A 21,343-nucleotide genomic window follows, 5' to 3' on the forward strand; every position below is an offset into this window, starting at 1 on the left:
GGGGGGGGGGTTGATGGCACATGGGATATGACACATGCCTTTGGTCTGCAAAATCCAATCCAGCAATTGTAAGTCGCTTTGGATAAAAGCGTCAGCTAAATGCCGTGGAATGTCATTTGGTCCCAAGATTGCTGCATTAAATGGAGTTAATTTGCATTCGTAATCTGGAGTGAGGTTGTATTTATGTTTGCAAACACATCAAGTAGAATCTAATTCACCTGATATCTTATATAGCCAAACTAGGCTTGCACAGTTCAGGGGAAAATAAGAAAATGATTTTTTAGCTTAGAAGTGATATCACGATTCTCTGCCACAATTATGAATGTGTATTGCACATATGAACCATGACAAAACAAAACAAACGGGCAGTACCAAACAGATTTATTTGGCACCTATAGTACATTAATCATCACCACAAGCCTGTAAACTTGAAGCTTCAATGAAGAGAAGGGAGAGCATAGCAGCGCTTGGCAACACTTTAAGACCTTTTTTATTCAGTCTATGTTTAAAACTCACAGAAGAAAGTAGCAAGCGTTTGTGATGCAGTTGGCTCCCAAAATTAAATCGTGAACAGGGTAAATTGAAATTGTAATTTTATAACGATTCATCTTGCAGGCCTAAGCCAAACACAGCAAAGCGCTATTTAAATCTGTCATTCAAAAGTGTGGGACATGTCTGTATGACGGAGAAATGTTTGGATAAAGTGAACTATTCTGAAAAATAATGTACAGAGGAGCAAAGGGCAGCTGTGCCATCAATGCTCTGCCTTCAATGGCTCAACAAAATGAAGCAAAATTAAGAAATTATTTTTATAATTACTTGATGGTGCACCGTCTACACAATAAGTCTCGAAAAACAGTGTAGAGACTACAGTGTGGTATTCCGTGTGCACATTTCAATGTAAATAGCACTGCAAAAGGTTGAGGGGGCAACGTGTCAGAGACTATGGCAGTTGAACTCTCATGTCCGAACAAGCCAAGGGCTACAATTTGTCTTGCTTCACAAAGTGGATTTGTGTTGTGCCAGAGAACAGGTCGTAATGAATCTCCAGTGTGCTAACAAGGGGAGGCCAACTATTGCAAACAGGCTCTGGTGTGCTAGTCCTGTAGATGGTCAAGGCTTACTCTAAAGTCTCTTCATATCATGTTGAAACTGTACCAGCCTACCATCGGCTCAACTCCCCAGCCACCTTACTCTGACAATCATTACTTTGATGACTCACTTCCCTGCAGCTTTAGTACCAGGCTAATAATAATAATAATAATAATAATACAATGAGAATGGAAGCTGTACACAAAATACCTCTCCTAGATCAGTGTATCAATCTGAGTAGAGGGCGATGACCATTACATTTTCACAAATACTTAAGTTAGGAGCAGGTCCATCAACCACGCTGCTAAGGATCCAAATTATCACCAAACCCTGACCACTACTTGAATCCTCAATGCTAGCAATTCTGGACTCCCAGAAGACACCCTCAGATATAGTCCCTGGCATGTAACGGGGCCCCTTAGTTCCAGACCCCCTGACTTCTCCCACAAACACTATCTGCAGAAGATGTCCCCTGCCTCTGCTCACTTACATCACTGCTTTTTACATAAATACCGTTTGAAATAAAGTGTGCGCCAGCAGGTTATAAAGCACTCATTTGGCACTTTAATCCCAGCAGGTATGCATTGTACCTTCACTGACATCATCCACACCACTGTGCCTCATTTTAAAGCAAAAACTGGAAGTTTGTTTAACCTGAAAACTTGAGAACTGGCTTTGTATTAGTAGGCTTTGCCCTCATCCTCCACCCACCTTGTCTGTGTGACTTTTGGATGTAGGCTAAGCGGTTTCCTCTCACATATCCCGGGGCACTTAGATCAGTAGGCTACTGAAAACAATTGAATAATCGTTTGCACAGTCTCGATGTTAAAAAGCATTACTTCGCCATATGTCAACATCATATTCAGTTGTTGCCATTGAGTAACACTCCCTGATTAGAGGGAAAGCAATAGTCTTAAGGGGAAAAAAAGGCTACTTACCAAATTCAGCACCGTTTCAACAATATCCCGGTTGTTAACCTCTCCAACCTGGATCAGTCCGATGACAACTGCAAATTTCATTTTAATATTCCGGATTGGAACCGATGGATTGATAATCCCAGCCGGGAGCACCACTGAACCTGAACCGGACATCATCATTGTCTCGCCGGTGGCAGCGGAGACTGCAGCCGCGTGTTGCCTGTGACCTGGAGGAGGTTGTCGGTCCGAGAGCGACATCGACCCCGGCATTGTGACCGGCAGTCTCTCGCTTGTCATTTCCACCAAAAACCGGGCGGCTTCAGAAGCTAGTTACACGCTTTCTCCTTGTAATAAATCCAATCACTGCTCAGGAAACATAAAGAAAAGAAAAGAAAGAGAGGAACACTCTCGAAGCCGTGACAAACAAAAACACAAAAAAGAAATTACTATATCTCTCTCTCTCGCTCTATCTCATTAAAACCCACTCTCTGGAGTTACGGTTAGAGAGTCCGGTGTGTTGTCGGTGACAGCCGGTTACAAGCAGACTGACCTGCGCTGTGTAAGCTGTGTGCATGTGAGAGTGCCGCTCTCTATAATGCGCGTCTCCGTGTCTGAGCTGCTGTCACCGCCATGTTGCCGCCCCCTGCCTGCGGTTCCACTCTCACAACGCCAGCGATGTTGGAGATGAGCTGGAGCCCCCGCTAGCAAGTCGGCCGTTTCCCCGTGCTGTCCACCGGGCAGTTGGGAGTAGCAGAGTGCTTCTTTGAAATATGGTCACTTGATATTACCTGGCCAAGCAGAAGATAACCGGTGGTTTTATATATCAATACACTACGCCTATCGTTATAAAGTTAGTGTGTTAGTCAGTCAATTAATTACATTAAATTAAGTCAAAATAATTACCGTTAACGGTTAAGCTAAAACGGAAAACATTATCGTTATAGCTACAGCACACAAATCTAGCATGAAGCTTACAATTCTTTCTGAAAGCGTCTCCCGTGTGCGAATTAGCCAGAAGGTTTTCCGAAACAAAGATGGCTCCCGGAAGCTAGTTACCTGAGTTGTGTTTCCGGGCGGAATAGTACTTTAACTGTCTATGGGCTGAAAGCATATTACATTACATTAGGCTACATTACATGTTATGTAGCTTAGCTGAAGCGACTTACAATTGCTAGCGTGTATGAATGGGGTGTGTACATTGTGTTGGAAGTTGAGTTAAATCTACAGGTTTATGTTCTAGCTAAATTAAATTTCAATAGAAGTTATATATACACATCCTGCTGTACACCAACCCAACACGGACGTCTTCAGCGCTCTCTAATGAGTGTCTGAACAAGAAATTTGAGCATAGGTTTGAATTCCAGCAAGGCCGCATGCCACTGGAGCAATTATGGGTTAAGTGCCTTGCTCAGGGACACATTGGTTGATGTGTAGCAGTGGGAATTGAACCCAGCTCTCCCACGTCAAAGGCATGTGTCATATCCACCGCGGCATATAAATATAATAAAAAATAAAAAAACACAGTTTTCTGTTTAAAAATAAATATACAAAATGCGAGATGTCATAGTTAACTAGGACTTTAGTTAATCATAAAAGCAAAAAGTAGCCTACCTAATGACATTAATGATGGCTTTGACCTACTTAGGAGCCCCAGCAGTGAGCTGCTGGCACACATATGGACACCTATTGGTGTGTGTGTGAATAAAATAAGATAAATAAGAAACTGCAAAAGGACACCTGCAATCCAATCAGAAATGAAATATGTCCTCTACAACAACTCATCAGAGCATATTAATTTGACCCAATTTACTTAGAAGGGTTTCAAACTGGTGTCATATATTTAAATCCCTGTGTTTATACTCTATCTATGGGCCCTTTGAGTTTACAGATTAAAAAAAGAAAATGCCTTATCCTTCAGTAGGTTTTCTCAATTTGTTATCACGAATGAAATAACCTTATACATTATTGGTCTATTGGGGCCTTGCCAAAGATTAAAAGTGTATCAAAATAATAAGGTCATGTAACATTGTTTTACAATGGATATAAGTTAAATTAAGTTCTATACATTTTAATGGCAAACAGTGTTGACCATGGCTTTTATCAATAAGTTAATTATTTGATTAAGAGACGTTGCTGCAACACTCAGCCGTTCAAGTTGACCATGCATGAATTGCACACTAGAACATTGTGCCTGCACTTATGCAAACATCTGACTTGAATTGTTGTCTTCCTTCAGATAAATGCATGACGGTTTCATTAGTTTGAGCTTCAGGTGTGTGCAGTTCATTGATCAGTCTGTAAGGCACAAAGGTGACCCTGGATAAACATATCCTATTACAATGAGATTAAGTCCCTTCGTTTTCTCCCAATGATCCTGGTGAGTTGGTAGCAAGGTCACATCGTTGGCACATAACTTTGAACTGGTAATAGTAGGGGAAGTTCATGAATTGCTTTGCTTGACGTTTTTACGATCCTGGTTTGCATCCATAAGTGTTGTCCTTGCATGTTTCCATTAACAGATTTTTTATTTTTATTAATCTCCAGGCCAGAAAAAATGTTTGTTTTAAAATGAATTATTAATTAGAATAATGAAGTTTATGCATGTACTCATAAGTTAACAACTATTAATGACAAAAAGACTCGGACAGGTTCCAGTGGTTACATAAAAGAGACTGAAACAGAAAGCTTGGCAACAATCCTGTCCATCGTCCTGACTGACAGCCAGAAGCTGAGCTTGCATTCCATGACCTCATTAAGCTGATCTGTGTCAGCATGGCTCCAAAGAGGTAGACATAATGCCAGGCTTCAGCTGGTCCTAGAATGTATATTACTGTACAGTTTTTATACATGATTTTGCTTTTCATTAATGCAGTGCAGAACAATTGGCAGTCTGATAATTTAGCTTGCTCACCAGTGTGATTTAAAGAGTTAATCGTGTGACATTGGTTGTTTTCATGTCACTGTAGTCTTATGTGCCATTATAATTAGCTATTAATAAATAAATAATCAGAGTGCTATATCTTTGGATGAGCAAATGACGACTTCATTTACAGACTAGGTTAAATTAGGCATAATTGCTTCATAGCTACCGTGTCCTTAAGGAAAAAGTCATTTGCATTTTTGTATTCTTTTGTCCCACCATATCACTTATCTAATAATGTCTAACTCAATTGCTCTCATCCTCCCATCCCTTCTGTTAAACCTGCTGGTCCCCCATTCCAATGAGAACCATAAACCCAGTGCTGAATAGAGGTCAAGGGAGGGGTTTTACTTTGCCATTCACACACCATATTGGCTAGGGAACTCAATCAGAGGAACAGATCCAGGTTCAACCTGTGTTAAGTTCATGGAATGATTGCTTCGGTTAGGTCTGCAACAGCATCATCTCACTGTTTTTTGTAATGGATTTGGTGATTGATCCTTTGATTATAGCATGTCTGAGCTGCCGGGGTCAAACTTTATCTCAGTAGGGTTTTGAATGGATTTCAGGAGGTCAAACAAAAACATGCCTTCAACCATCATGTATCTTACAAAATGGGTATAGATTTTGTTTGGCCTTAAACTAAAATTAATAGTAATGGTACTAGTTGTTGCTGCATTAACAAGATATCTTTCCTGTAAGATATCTGTTGAAAATAAATCAAAATACCTGTGTTAAAGATGAATTTATCCCAATAATATTGTCTCAGGGGAAAAAGAAACGTGGCCACAGTAAAGATGAATATTCTGCTGATCAGAAAGGGCCATCTAGTGGATAAAAATGCCATTCAACCAATGTGTCAACACCATGTGTTTAGCCCAAATGTTTGTCTTTCCATACAATATGTAAAAAAAAAAAAAGCCAGACAAAATTAATTACAATCTTAATTTGATTACACTTTTGAATCACTGTAATGTTCCCATTAATAATGAGCTGAAAGCTCAATCAAGGTATACATGTAAATCTGTCCTCCTGTGTGGACGTGTTTCCTGTAAACGTCCAGTAGAGGTCCCTCTTATCCCAGATCAGTGAGCATTGAGTTTGTTTTAGTGCATATGAGTAGTAAATGTGATTGTTGAACACAAACATCTTCGCAGAAGCATTCCTGACACTGTTTATCAATTGTCCAAAATAGTTATTTAGTTATTTTGATGACGGAATCATTTCTTAAAATGTCTTGTTTTGTCTTTTTGGTTTGGCAGCAAGATGAACAATGAGTGCGTTCAAACATTTTATCATTTTGATAGTTTTATTAAAAAATGATGTTTCTTGTACTTGACTGCACCATCCAGTACCCTTAAGCAGGTATGATCAAGTCAAACCTTAAGTCAATCTTTTCACAACCATGGGAGGTCAAAGTTGAATAAAATTACACCCATTCCAAAATGGCAAGACAGAAACAAAGTAAAACCAGCTTACACTTTAGTACCATGTGTACTACAGGAAAGTTGACACAGTGAAAGAATCAATATATAGGATATTAACATATGTACTATTTAGCCCTTCACACATATACAATATATACATCTTGTATGCATGGTCAGTATATTCACACACGTATATACACACATTTGAGTATACATCATAATAATTATAGCTTTAAATCTGAAATGAATAACAGCTTCCCAGAAGCGCTTAAGAGCTTAAATGTCCTAGACATTGTAGATAAAAGTAATACAATAATATTAAAGATAATAATAATAATAATAATAATAATATACAGGTTTAGCAACATCAAGGTCAATACAATCCTAAAGTTGAGGACATTGGCAGGATGATTAATTTCCCATTGAGTAGTTATGCTCAGCACCTTTAAGATGTCCTCTAGTCATTGTGCAAGTACAGAGGAGCTCAACATCATTTTCAGAGCATTTCTACTCTGGAAATAAACCCGGAATAAACTGTGCTTTAGTTCTGGGGTCCTGTCTGTGCTTTGTGTCTGCCTGTTAGCAGTGACTCAAAGGCTCAATCTTGATCTCAAGGCTGAGCAGACACAAAGAGGTTCAGATTTTGGTCTCTGGGCCGGCTGTGATTAATGGCTGAAAGGAGTTGCGGATCCGGGCAGCTTCTGCGGCACAAAGGTGACCATAGGCTTTGTTGTACCAGTCTGGAGTCCTTCCCCTGAAATCAAAACAGTATTTTTAATATAATATGGCGTGCATGCATTTAAAAGGAGCTTCAAATAATTTTCTTTAAAATGCACCTAATATCACATATAAAAACGCATTGAAAGGCAGGGAAGGCAGCTTTATTTGTGTAGCACAATCAGTAACAAGCAATTAAAAGTGCTTTACATAAACATTAACGAGCAGATAAAAACATTCGTTAAAGAGAATATGAAATACAAAAGTAAAATGTACAGTGCAGCGTAAGAAATGAACAATTAAGTAATTGAACAATGAACAACTACTTAAAAAGGCAGCATCAAAAAGAAAAGTCTTCAGCCTAGATTTAAATTAGAACAGAGTTGCAGTAAAAGTGCAGGGTTTTTTGGGAGTTTCTTCTAGATGCATTAAATCTGAACTCCGCTTCTCCCTAGAGCTGGGCAATATATTGATATTATATTGATATCATGATATGAGACTAGATATTGTCTTAGATTTTGGCTATCATAATATTGTAATATAGCATAAGTGGTGTCTTCTCCTGGTTTTAAAGGGTACGTTGAAGCTGTCATTTCCTAAACTTACCAGACTATTGTAACTGTTCTATTATTAACCTTTACCCACTTAGTCATTATATCCACATTATTGATGATTAATTATCAAAAATCTCATTGTGTGAATATTTTGTGAAAGCACCAATAGTCATCACTACAACATCGTTGCTGTAACGATATCGAGGTATTCTCCATCTTGCCCAGCCCTACTTCTCCCTGTTCAGTTCTAACTCTGGGGACAGAAAGCAGATGTTTCCCAGACGACCTGAGAGTTCTGGGTGGTTCATAATGTGCAGCAGATCAGAAATGTATGTTGGTCCTAAACTGTTCAGTGCTTTAAGAACAAGAACAATTGCTTAAAGAGTTGGTGAGAAAATCTTATGATAAGATGCTTGTGGAACTTACTTTAAATCCACTCTGCAGATGTGAGTTAGTCGGGACTTTCCGGAGCCACAGGGCTCTAGCAGGTAGTTAGACTCCAGGACTATAGCTCGTACCCCTCCAACAGGAGGACAATCCTGGTGCTCTATAGACACAGATACCAGGGAGCAGGCACCTTTGGGTAAGTCTGTCCTCCATGACCTTCAATAAACAGAAAGAGTTTGAGTGTTTGGTCTAGTAGAAAAGACATAATGGCTACTTCCAAACAAAGAATGACATGTAAAATCCCACAAAACGGGAAACTGTTTGCCTGGGAAGCACACCCTGCACGTGGTTGCTTCTCCCTGTATCTTTTACATTTTCTACTATGAAATAGCCAGTAAAAGAAAGGATTTTTGAAAAATTTTGAAGAAGAGAGCCTTGGATTTCCTATACTTAATTGAATTCCCGACCCAAAAGAGCACCTTCAAACATCTAACTGAACTTCCTGAGCAACCTGGACTTTTTTTTGTCTTTTAACCTGAGTCACCTATATTTTCTTTGTATGACCACTCACCTGAGTACTACAAAGTCCCTGCTGGGATGAGGGGGCATACGATTGAGGACATACTGAAACACCTCCGTCTGCTTGTCCAGCGTCTCACACACTTTCCACTGCAGCAGGTCCACATCCCACAGGTGGCGCTCTCGTAGCACCCGGTTCAAGACTACAGATGGTGGTGCTTCCACCTCCACAGACACACGCCAGCGTCTCAGAGGGTTGCCATCTCCCACCTGAACGAGACACACAAAAAACATCATGTTCAGCTGTTGATCTGAAACCAAGATCCGTGTTTGAGTCGATTCCGACCTCAGCCCTCATTCCCCCTCTCTCTCCCCTTTCAAGACTTCTCAGCTATCCTATCAAATAAAGGCCAGATGTCCAAAGTCAAAATGTCTGCCGAGGTGGAGGTTCATCTTGTTGATTCTGTAGATGTAAAATATTAGCCACATAAAGTTAGAAGCACTCTGTTAGCATCATTGTGCTAGCCTTAGATTGGTTTCCTGTATCTTGTGCGCAACAGAAAGTATCTCGTGCGAAGAGAAAAAAAGATCCCCCATGTCCCTTTAGAGAGTTGATAAGTAACATTGTGTTTAGGTTGTAACATATACAAAACAATAACAATGCACAATCAAAGGAAGAACACCAACCTTCTTATAGTAGAGCTCTGTGTTGTCAGAGCTGCTGCAGGACACCCAGTATTTGGACTTTTCCCTTGCCTCTTTGAGTGTGTTCTGAAGTCTACCCTCCATGTGAATTTGGCACGTTCCATCACCATCTTCCAGCTGCTTGCACAGATCCTCAATTGTTGGTGCATGCAAGTCAGCCTCCACATAGGAATTACGCGACTGAGTAACCATCTCATGAGGGATCTAATGGGTGTATAAAAGCATGAAGTAGGATTCACAGCAAATAAACACAGAGGGAGGCATGTGGATTTCGCATCCAGGCTTGAAATTCTTGCATCATCTCTAACCACAGGTTCTTGTACCTCAAAGAGACGGTTGCACTCTATGATCATGTGAGCAAGGCCCTGTGTTGCTGCTAAGTTTTCATTCAGATCCTTCTGGTCTGGTCTGCCAGTAGCATACTTCTTCTGCATGGCCCTGGGGATTAGATGGAGAGAAAACTTATTAGGTCAACAGTGTCCGTGGGTGGACGTCCCCGCAGTATATAAACCCTTCCTCCACTCTGCAGGAAAGCTCTTTGATCCCTTTAGCAACAATTTCAACATGGTAAATTAGAGAGCTTTGCTTTGTTTGTCCACAGCATGATCTCATAAAACACTGAGCTTTAAAAAGAGTGCCATGTCCTTTCAGAAGTGGCCCAGAAAGAGAGTAATCAACTGCACCCCGGAGGGCTGAAAAAACTCTGTAACCCATTTTATGTCTGTCTTTATGGAGTAATAGGTGAAAATAGTCATGCAGGAGTTAATAGAAAGCATGTATGCCTTGTTCATTAGTTTTTCAGGCACACATATGCCAAGCTAATTGTAACACTAGAACACAAGGGTAAAAAAGTACCTTGGTGAGAGATTGTCTTTCTTGAGTATGTTGAGATGAAAGAGGGAGGGGGCTAGACACACAGCAATGTTCATGGGTGTCATCTGGTTCTCCTCCACAGAGGAAGTGACATCGCTGAGGAAACAGAGCAGTGTCTGCAGCACCTCCCGGTTTTCATCTGACATCAACATGATGGCTGCCTGGACTGCTTGCAACCTTTGGTCCTTGGGCACATCTGCACATGTAAGAGAATGGATTTCTATTATTTCTGCTTAACGGACATAGTGATAGGAGAGAGAAAAGCAATCATGAACTGTCAAAGGTGATTTACTAGATTTGAAATTGCATTCTCACGCAGCCGCAAGTACTCTATGTTAGTTCTGGTGCGATTTTACAGTGCTCCCCAAGGTAAAACAAAACCAAGTCAGACAATTACAATTAACAGCTGACATGGGACAAAAGGCGAGCAAAAATAAATCAATGTCCTTACATTGGTAGATATGGAGGAAGGTCTCCCCCAGCTTGCTGGTAAGCAGAGGCTCAGGTAGATCCCTGAAAAACTGCTTCACCATGTCAGCCACATCATAGGCAGACTGATCCTCATAGTTCACATTGTCTGGGGAGTTCTCATTCATCTGCCTAAGAGCTTGAATTCGAGACTTCACCCCTGATTTCCGAAAGAGACCCACCTGGAAGCAAAACAGAAGTGTTAATGTTACCTTGAAAGCCGGCAGCGTTATGTAACTACATTGTACAGCAGTTCCCCTTACTGTATCGCTATTATACTGCTATTGTATCTGCCTACAACCTGTGTCAGTCATTGTGCATTGAAACCTTAGACCACATTATACACATTAGACAAAGCCATTTGTTACAGCATCAGGAGCGGAGCAAGGGGGTGACTTCTGGAGCTTCTGTTGTTTCTGTTAACTCTAATGCTAACTTCCTACACTACTGTTCTGGTTTCAGAATCATGAAGACAGTTAGCAATTAGATATAAAACAGCATGTATGCTCTACAGGATGATTATCTTGGCAACTATCATGTTTTTCCCAAGTGATCTCCACATTTTTAGTCATTTTATTTTCAAATGGTTTGAAAAACTGTGCATGTAGCCGCTGTAAATGCTATAGAGCCCCCTAATGTTTGCAACTTTTGGCTCCACCGCTGTACAGCACATATGAAAATGCAAGTCAAATGCAACCTGAGAGCGGGATGTGATGTGTACTGTGGCTGACCTGGTCAAGACACTGGCTCCTCAGGTAGCGCAGGGCCTGCTGCAGGCCGAGGGGCAACGGCTGTCCAGAGCGCTGCACATGCACTATGAGAGGCACGCCGAACACGTTCTTATCCTTATAGTCTGGTACCTTCATTCTCTTCATAAACTTTGGCACAGACCTAAGAGAGACATCAACACAACATCTTTGACACCTTACTCTTCTGGCTTAATGTGAGATTATGCTGTAGTAATACTAGACACAGTATACAGTATATAGTCTATTAGTATATTACTTAATGTGAAATAGTTTGTGAGCTAAAAGGGAATCTGGTTGCAGGAATTCATTAAGACCTAATCATACCATGGACAAACACACAGATAACTGTACTACTATAATAGTTTGAGTAAATACAGTTATAAACAGAAGCAGTTCAAAGAAATAAAATGTGCTTTGATTTATAAAGAAACAATGTAATTTATGATGAAGCACACCAAAAGTGTAGAGAAAGTGGATCTTACCAGGTCCAGCCATGCTTGTTGGACATGGAGTACTTCTCCATGATTGCAGTAAGACGCAGCAGAGAAAACTTCTGCAACAAACTCAGCTGTCCTGCTGATTGGTTGGTGATCTGCAGGGATGCCACTGAGTGACTTAGGCGATGAGATATCTGAAAGCTGGGCCATCGTAACCTAATGCCATAAAAAAAAAAAACAGCAATGAAAAAGAAAAGCATTTTTGTTTTGTTCATGGAAGACTTAAACCAGTGTAGTGTAGTTTCAGTAATTTTAACACACATCCATGAGTCTCACCGATTAGGTCTTGTGAGTGAAGCACCTACTCCGGAGTCCCTCCTTTCCCTGATCATTGTAGATTCTGTCACAGCGAGTGATACTCTGTCTCTGTCCCCGTAACTTGGTGTGGTCTGGCTTTCTGTGACCAAATTTCCCTCGAAGTTCAATGTGATCTGACTAGAGGACTGAAGGCCTACTGTATGTTCCCTCCTGCCATGAAACTGTGCCAGCCCTTCTCCGACAGGCAACACATTCTTAGACCAGTGGTCCACTATCTGCTGTAGACCATTGACATGTAGCAAGATGTCATCCAAGTGAGGGAACAAGTCCTCTTTCTCCAGGTCTATCAGGTCTCCGGTGCTGGCGTACAGATGCGAGCCAGGAACATTATCGTACACACTGATGCGGCTTCCTCTGGAACAGCACTGGGTGACAGGCCTGGATTCCTTCCTGCATGATATAAGATGGGAATCTAGGTGCATGCTGCCTGTGTGCCAGTTTATAGAGGCTCCATTGGTTGGGGACAGGCTCTCTATGGACAGTGCTTTGGGGAAGGTTCCTGGCTTGTGGTCTTTGGGAATGTGGACCACCAGGTCTTCATAGGAACAGAATTCATTCCTGCGGTTTTGTTCCGCAACTTTATTCACTTGGCTGCCCGAGAAGATGTCTATGTCCTCTAAATACATACCGCTGCGCTTGTAGTCAGCCCGGTGAGGCTTACGTTCTTTCAGGCTGGGTGTGCTGACAGCGCTGCCACTAGAATGGCTGCTACCCTCACTCCCGGACTGGGACGGCAGAACTTTTTTGGACGGTATTTCTGGAGTCCCAACATCTCCATTTATGATCTGGACGCACTGCAGCGTCTTCAGTGCCTGGGCCTCCTGCTGCAGCACTGGAGCGCTTATGACCAACGTCTTACGGCCCCTTCCCAGAGTTCCTCGGGAGCGCAGTGTCTCCATGCGCCTCAGGAAGTCTTTGGCACGGATTCGGCTCGTCTTGCCGTGCTTATCGGGTAGCGAGCCGTAGTGATCAATTTCTTTGGGGATGTGGGGCATCGTGAGAGAAGTGGAATCAGGCATTGCTGCAGAATCGGAGCCTATGTGGTTTGAGCAGTCAGAGTCCTCTGTGCTGAGGCCCCTATGGCCGCTGCCACCGCTGCTCTCACTGTGCAAAGAAGAGATCTCCGGCTCACTGAGGTCCGTTAGAACACTCTCGCTGCTGGTGGTGGTTCTCAGAGGCACGCTGTATCTGCAGGGCTGACCCTCTTCGGGGTTTCCCAGCAGACAGTCAATGTCCTGTAACCTGGACCAACGCCGGCTGCTCCACTCAAAGGTCCATTTGTCACTGATAGCAAACAGGTCTTCTTCATCAGAGTCTTCACTCTGGGGCAAAATAGAATATTTTACATCAGTTACTTTGGCTTACATAATTTCACTTGGTGTTTTTAATCTTCTTTGTAGTAATTATTTCTATTTAGGGTGCTCAAAAGGGATCTTCACAACTACCTAATTAGATAATAAGAAAGAAAATTAAATTAAAAATATCATGCACACACATCCAATGATTGACATAAAAATAACCTTGACAGTCTATGCAGATTTTTCACATTTTTCAACAAAAGATAATTTGCACATTTTTCCTCTTTGTGTTGTTATTAGAAAACATATTCAAACATCAGCTGGCTTGCAAGGTAAGGTAAGGTATATGTAGCGTCACACATTATCAGTCACAAATGAGGGCTGGAAGATGTGTCTGCTGAGAATTCATAACATTACACAATGAGCCAACAATGATATGACGCCAGACAAATGATTCCCTTGAAGACGTTTCCATAAATAGACCAAGGCAGGAAAACAATTCTATAATCCAGCAGGCTACATTCCAAAGTGGGGACGGATAAAAAAGCTATCCTACTCAATAGGCATGAATACAACAATGGTGCAATCTTAAATATCATAATCTCTAGGTTAAAGGGATGAAACCAGACTATAATTAGGTTGGTGAAGGAAGCAAATGCTTAACTTAAGACAATCTTTGTTGGAAAATACCATTTCTTACAAAGGCACTGAAGTTTGTCTTTTATCTTTTGCCAATTTCAAATGAAAACTGTGATATTTGAGTCAAGTAATGAAGCTTTCTGAGGTGTAAAAAAGACAACCCCTCAGAGGTACATACAAATGGTTATATTTAAAAAATAAAAATCTATGAACTGAAGAAAACATGATACCCACGCAGGCCCAAACTCTTGGCTTTAAAACATATTTGTTTTACCTACTCAATCATCAAAGGTCTGGGAGCTGTTTTTTTTGCAAAATGCATATAGTGTAGTGTCCCACTTGTTATGAAGCTGCACTTTTCATGCGCCTTAAAAGTTCAAGTGAAACTGCAGAAGCAAAGCTCGTAATATTGAGTCAACACTTACTTTCTTCTTCGGAAGGTTCACGTCAAGTTTCATAGAAGCACACTTGTTCAAGGTGTTGAGTCGCCTGAGGATGAAAACAAAGAGGATAAAACATAGGAATAGCTTCCTAATGACCACTTTAGAAATGAATCCCATTCTGTTTGCTAGTTACGTGGTTACCAAATGAGCGTCTGGTCTGGATGTCCAACCAGACCCACAGGGAAATTCAGTTTGTCCACGCTACAGTATCCTAAACCTAATGAACACCGGTAATTGCTGGATGCTCTGTTCTCTTTCTCTCAGCACTGGATCTAAGTGATTGTGGCTTGAAAGGTAGTGTGCAGTAGTTCGAAGAAAGGTTAACCAGTGGATGAGCCAGATTTCTGTTCTTATCAAGCCTGGTTTATTCAATTAAGTCATATGTAGATCTTAATCTACCAATGCACGAGTCCTTTTGAGGGGTGATTTCAGTTGCGTCAGACAAAACATTTTGCTGGGCTCAACAACATAAAAGCTTTGCCTTTGAAACACTGTTGCAAATGTCCTGAACTCAGTTGTCAGGGAAGCAAAGAAACATTTTCAATATTTGGGATCAAACATACAGTATATGCCTTGTGCCATGTGCTTAGTGGTTAGAGGTTTTGTGGCTGCGCAAACTGGGATATATAAAGTAACAGAACTCAAAAACTGTGCACGAACCAACAAAAGCAATGGAGGAAAAGATGACGGCATCACGAAATACACTCCAGCTCACTGTGCCTTGGCTCCAGACAAAAAGAAACTCATTTGTGGTATGACAATCACATGCTTTAACAACTCCAGATATTGCTAACAGCCTTGACAGTATTGTTCTGTGACAGTAAATGGCTTCAGATGGAAGCTGGAACTATCCCACAGTGCTGGAGATGATAGGGGTTAGCCAAACACACAGTTCTCATGATTGTTACTGTAGATAGTGGGACCCAAATGAAGAGAGGATATCTAAGTTGGGGGCCCTTTATTTCACAGGCCTAAAGAGCTTTGACTGTGGTTGTTAAAATAGGAGGCTGCTTAGCCAGGGATTAGAGAGAGCACTCACATACATGAAATATCTATCACTTTCAGCTCAAAGACACCCACAGTATGTAGGGTGGTATTTATTCTTTGCACACTAGACTGGGGTGGCGCAACTGACAACAAAGCCATCCCTATGTTACCATAGAGATGCTGGGAAGTCATGGACAAAATCACATTGGAGGTGGAACTGTTTCCAATTGTCTTCCATTTATCCCGTGGCTAGTTTGGAATTTAGATGAGTTGCTTTAGGGTTGTTTAGAGTCACAGCATACTGAGCTGTGTGAGGCAACCCCTCCTGCTTCTCCGGCTTCCCCCTCGGGATGGTTGTCACGGTTACTGTGGTAACTCCAGTGCTGTTTTCATCTCGGCTAGAAAACGTACATGAGGCGTCTTGCCCAACAACGGGGTGACAACGAGCCACCAGTTGTTGGCTGCACTTCTATAATCTTAATAATATTTTGTAAAATATACAAAAACACACATCATTAATATTGATCATGCAGTTATGCTGCTACCCACAATGCTCTTGCAATTGCAGATAACAATAGCGTAGTATTGCAATATTTTCCATGCCAATACTGTATGGATGCACAGCCACCAAGTAACAATCTTTTGCACATGAGAATGTAACTTTTTAGTAGAGCACGACCAATAAAGGATTTTTAATACCAATACAAATAATTGGTTATTTAAAAATCCAATATTCGGATATCTCGGCCGATATATATATATATATATATATATATATATATATATAAAGAAAAAGAATCCAGAATAATCCAAAACAATAATGTGAAAGTAATTTGTTTTATTGTTACAACAGAACAGAAGAACGTCGAAATATATTAAAGTTCTGATAAAAAAAATTTGTAAAAATACAAACTTAAGATATGAAACGTAAATTCCTTTGTACAAAAACACAATATCAAAAAAAATGACGTTGTAGAGAGCCGTCTAGTGGACAAACTCTGAAACGCAAACACTCATAACATGGTTAACCATCCGCTTTTATTTTATTTTTTAAAAAATCTGAATCATCAGAATAATTTATTTGTCATTATAAATGATTCAGATGAATGAATATTAAAATTTGTATCGACAGTTATTAATGCTGATACCAATAGATGACTAATATCGGCCTGCCAATATATCGGTCGGCTCAAATCTTTTGATAGTAGAATAATAAATAAATAATAATAATAAATAATCAAATGAATTGTCTTTTGGTCCACTATGGTGAAGTTTATTCCCTGCTAAGATGGGCAGGGGTGGCCGTCAGCATGCATGAAGAAGTTGGCCAAATATGGGGAGATAATTTGAAGTTGGAAGAAAAACGTAATTAATGTAAAATATTGCAATATATTTCAAATCGCAATAATATCATGTTGTGACATAAGTATCGTGAGTATTATTTCAATTATAGTTTTTTTAGTGTAAGTTTTGTGAAAGGGGGGCAGATTACATAAGATCAGTCTTCTTTCTGCTTCTTTCAGTTAGGACTCTTTTGTTGGTTTAATGAGATATACGTATATAAATAAATAACTGAATAAATAACACAAAATCGTGGAGCCGTCTGGTGATCCATCCCCTAGTTAAAAAGTCTTTATTGAATCAGTATGTCAGTCTGATACTTCAGTCCTAACAGATGAAGGTCTGACGGAGGTCTCTGTGGACTGATTTGATACGATCAATAAATGGATCTTCCTTTCTTTATGAGATTCTTAAGAGCCAAGATTAGAAAATAAAAATAACATGTCATGTGAGACGCGTGTTTCCTTCAAATTTCTCACATAGTCCAGGGCAATATTTTTTTCAGGGCTACAAGTCTCCAAGACTGTGTGTAAGGCTGTGTGTGTGTGTTCATGTCTTTTTCCTGTTATACATGTATGTTTTGTTTACTTATGTGGATGTTTATGTCATTTGTGGTAATATTTCATGTATGTCTTTTGGTCTTATTCATCTTATGTATGTCTGTATGTATGTTGTCCTTTTTTATAAAAGCTACCCAGGGATGAAAGAATAATTTCAGCCCTGGCTAACTATAAAGTTGTATCATATTGTTCATCGGGGCAAGGAAATGATTAGTGGCAGTGACTCATGGATGAGCCAGTGTCAATGTCAATCAAAGGTCTGGTTACCTGCACAGAGGTTCCACAAGATCTTTGTCCAGAAAGTCATGATCTCTTTTCACAGGAGTAATGTCTATGGGGAACTGGGAATCTGAAGAAAAAAGCAGAAGGATTAGAAAAAGTTCCAGTGTTGAAATCTGATTTGATGTTTTCTACATCTAGTTCTTCTACAGACAGCGTTCATGGATTGAACAGATGGAAAGAAGGATCTGGAAAGGCACATTCTTTCCAGAAGTAGATTGAATGCTGGGAGACCATCAAACTTTTGTATGTGATGCTAATGAGATATGAGGCATGTGTAGGCATTACGTCTTTCGCTGGGTATGGGCCTCTTCTTACATAACTTAAGAGACTGAATCCAGACCCTCTGAATCGAACATTCCTCCAGCATTCATGTAAAGTTGTTAACTTTTTATGAAAAGCAGAAGCAGTAGGGAACGCTAAGATCTCAACAAGGCTCGGCCTGTTCTTTAAGAAGGCAGCATTCAAACATTACATCCTAATAACAGATTTCATCATTAGAGTCTTTTCTAATACATTAATCCCATCAGGAGTGAAGCTCTGCACTCTGACAGCCTTTATCGCTTGAGCTCAGTTAAAACAGTCAGAAATCATATGTGACATGCGTGGTTTGCTGCTGATTTTGAGATGAATAAAAGCTTCTTTTTTTTTTTATTTAAGAAAAGTGCCTTGAACTCATCTTCAGTGCGTGCTAGGCATGGGGAAATTCAATGTAAGCTTCTACACCGTATGTACTGGACAAAGGCTAGTCTATGCCTTGTTTATTAGATTACATTAGATAATGCGTTATTTATCCCACAATGGGGAAATTCACTTGTTACAGCAGCAGTATTTCCACAGTAAAAACAAACCAACAAACAACAGGCAAACAACAGACAATGTGCAAAAAGTACTGAATGAATGTAAAGTGGCATTATATAAAAAGTATCGTAAAGTAAAATGAGTTGGCCATAGTACAAAAAATACTGCAGTGTAAGTAAGTGACGTGAAAGTAAATAGAATAATATGTAATTAAAAAATATAGTAGGTAACTATAATATAAATGATAATAAAAAAATAAGTACTCGGAATGAAAAAATACTAATACAGATAATTATTCTAACACTGATCCAATTTGTAACAGATGTCAACACCGGGGCACTCATGAACATGTCCCTCTTATATACATACTGGCAGTGGTGTAGTCTACGTGATACACAGGTATACGCAGTACATTATAACGACTCAGGAACATTAGCTGTAGCAATATTTTAGTATTATTGTTTTTAAAATACTGTGAAAAACTATCAACACTGAGTTTGAACTCTCTTCGTAGCATCCATGTTTGTTGTTATGATTACAATCAACATTGCGACTTTCCGACTTGAGAACACGTGAACACACCGAAGTCGGACTTCCGATCTCAGAAACTCGGACCATCCGAGGAGAACATGAAAAGCCAAAAGCACATGAAAAGCCTTGACATGAAGATCTGAGTGAGGAGAGCTCCTTTAAGCTCAGATAAAAAGCCTTTTTCCTCATAACTTCAGTCTTGAAGCACAGAAGATATGTTTATGTTGTAACCCTAGCTTGGAAAAGATTTGTCTGAAGATCTGACTGGAGCTCTGGCTCCAAAGCCTCCCGAGGACAGTTGTGTACTGTAAATGAGGCTCACTATGTAGCTCATGAATACATGGTTTTGTGTACAGTGTTAGGGACTTGGGTGACAGACCAGCTGACACTGTGTGCCATTATTCACCCATCACATTAAAACAAAGCCCACATTCAAGCACAAACAGTGTGTCGTTTCACAACAGATATAAAAAGCTGAAATAAAAATACAGCTCATCGCTGTTTATAACATAGCCCTTTTATCGGTGTGCTACTTCATTAATCTCTATCTTTTAACCAAACAACACCCCCAATTTGTGGTGTGTGAAGAATGTGTGAGGGAGTTCACTGAGTGCATTTGTTACCTTCAAAGAGCTGTGCATACTGGGGAAATCCTGCCGCCCGCAGCCAGTCACACGCCTCCTTCGCCTCAATTTCTGAAACACAAGAAAGTGTGTGCATTAAAACAGAGATTACAAAATGAAACTCAACCACATTGAAGCCATAGTGCGTAGTTTCTGTCGCCAACAACACTGTTGGCGCGTCCACATGATACAAGCCTTACAACGTGATTGCGCACAACCCCCGCCCCTCCTCCACGCAGCTGCTAGTAGCCAAGGAAGACACAGAGGATTTAAAAAACATGATGGATTCTTCAGAAGAGGTCATTATCTTCACTTGAGCTTCTGCGTGGGAAAGTCACCCGGCGACACAATCTTCTGAACATAGCCATGCTGAGATAGTCCTAACTATTGTATGGTATTCGGGTCAAATTAACCCATTTCAAATTTTTACAAGAAGAAAAATTGTAAAATTTTACATTTTTTCTACCTGAAAATCAATGGCTTTACCTTATTTTCTGTGATAAACATGTATCCCTGACTCAATTCAAATAAGTCAGAGGTCAATTTGACCTGGGGGGATATGACAAGGTCCCGAAAGTGAAGACAATACAAGGGTTTAAAGTGGAGTAGATAAGACTTTAAAAAACTAATTTAACAAAACAAAAAATTCAAATATCTGCTGTAAGTGACCCGATGTTTGAGTAGAACTACATGAACCAGGTAATTTAAAAATGTATCGCAATCATACCTACACCACTTTTAATGACTTTTATTATATCAAAAACCTCCGCACTAAAGCTATAAGTCATTTTCATTTCGATAAAACCACCGGTGCATCAACCGAAGCAGGTTAAAAACCCTTCTGCACCTGGAAACCTACAAAAACAACAGGCTTCGAGATGGACAGACCTATTCTCCAGCGGTTATTCTCAGAGAGCATGAATACGATGAAGACACTGCCGGTCAGTTTGTCTGGGTGGAGGTATCCCAGCTCACTAAAATGAAACAACATGGGCCTGTATATGTCTTTTCACTTTAAAGACAACTTGAATGACATAACAAAGCCAAAGACTTTGAAAAGAAGGTAAAATAGGCGAAAAGACAGCACCACATCAGAGACACTATTGTGCATAAACCTCATGTTTAAAGAGATCTGACAACACAATTAAGAGAATGATACTAAACTATAAAGGCCGGGAATCATAGAGTATCACACAATACGATGCAAGATACACGGCTACCGGTACCAATAATGTCAGGATACAGCAATTCTGCAATAATATATATATACTATACAGTATAAATGGCTGGGCGATAAAGAGAAAATCAAATATCACGATATTCTTGACCAAATACCTCGGTTTTCATATTGTGACGATATTGTATGGTTGACTATTGGTGCTTTGACAAAATGTTATTTACACAATGAGATTTTTGATAAATATTCTCCAGAAATGATTTAATGACTTAGTGGGTAAAGATAAATAATAGAACAGCCAGAACACTCTGGTAAGTTCAGAAAACTCTACTGACTCTACTGTATGTCAGCCTGTAAAACCAGGTAAAGACAACACTTACCATATTATAATATCACGATATGTCCAAAATCTGAGACGATATCTAGTCTCATATCGCGATATTGATACAACATTGATATATTGCCCAGCCCTATATATATATATTTAAAGCCAGCGTATTCTGATATCCCATGAAGAAGAA

At 40.1% G+C, this 21,343-nt stretch overlaps 2 protein-coding genes across 15 annotated transcripts in view; both read right to left on the reverse strand.

The window, feature by feature from the left end:
- Window positions 1–3,012, reverse strand: part of nbeab (neurobeachin b) — a 258,747-nt gene extending 255,735 nt beyond the window's left edge. For 3 of the 7 annotated variants that reach the window (XM_034866253.1, XM_034866267.1, XM_034866261.1), the window contains exons 1-2: window positions 2,913–3,004; window positions 2,031–2,797 (exon numbers count right to left, since the gene is read on the reverse strand). In XM_034866253.1, the coding sequence (XP_034722144.1) occupies window positions 2,031–2,306 (276 nt within the window). In that variant the 5' untranslated portion in view covers window positions 2,307–2,797; window positions 2,913–3,004. Of the gene's footprint in view, window positions 1–2,030; window positions 2,798–2,912 lie in introns of those variants that run through there. The other 4 variants (XM_034866233.1, XM_034866273.1, XM_034866240.1 and 1 more) reach the window with 4 other exon arrangements.
- A 3,214-nt stretch (window positions 3,013–6,226) lies between these two features.
- The window catches only part of stard13b (StAR-related lipid transfer (START) domain containing 13b), an 88,688-nt gene continuing 73,571 nt past the window's right edge, over window positions 6,227–21,343 (reverse strand). For all 8 annotated transcript variants that reach the window (XM_034866315.1, XM_034866314.1, XM_034866316.1 and 5 more), the window contains 13 exons: window positions 19,646–19,717; window positions 17,679–17,760; window positions 14,506–14,569; window positions 12,102–13,465; window positions 11,811–11,981; window positions 11,311–11,470; window positions 10,563–10,761; window positions 10,094–10,307; window positions 9,562–9,676; window positions 9,221–9,442; window positions 8,586–8,803; window positions 8,054–8,230; window positions 6,227–7,110 (listed from right to left, as the gene is read on the reverse strand). In XM_034866315.1, coding sequence (XP_034722206.1) covers window positions 6,993–7,110; window positions 8,054–8,230; window positions 8,586–8,803; window positions 9,221–9,442; window positions 9,562–9,676; window positions 10,094–10,307; window positions 10,563–10,761; window positions 11,311–11,470; window positions 11,811–11,981; window positions 12,102–13,465; window positions 14,506–14,569; window positions 17,679–17,760; window positions 19,646–19,717 — 3,176 coding nt within the window. In that variant the 3' untranslated portion in view covers window positions 6,227–6,992. The remainder of the gene's footprint in view (window positions 7,111–8,053; window positions 8,231–8,585; window positions 8,804–9,220; window positions 9,443–9,561; window positions 9,677–10,093; window positions 10,308–10,562; window positions 10,762–11,310; window positions 11,471–11,810; window positions 11,982–12,101; window positions 13,466–14,505; window positions 14,570–17,678; window positions 17,761–19,645; window positions 19,718–21,343) is intronic.

This window comes from Etheostoma cragini, chromosome 3, assembly GCF_013103735.1.
Source record: "Etheostoma cragini isolate CJK2018 chromosome 3, CSU_Ecrag_1.0, whole genome shotgun sequence".
Lineage (NCBI taxonomy): Eukaryota > Metazoa > Chordata > Actinopteri > Perciformes > Percidae > Etheostoma > Etheostoma cragini.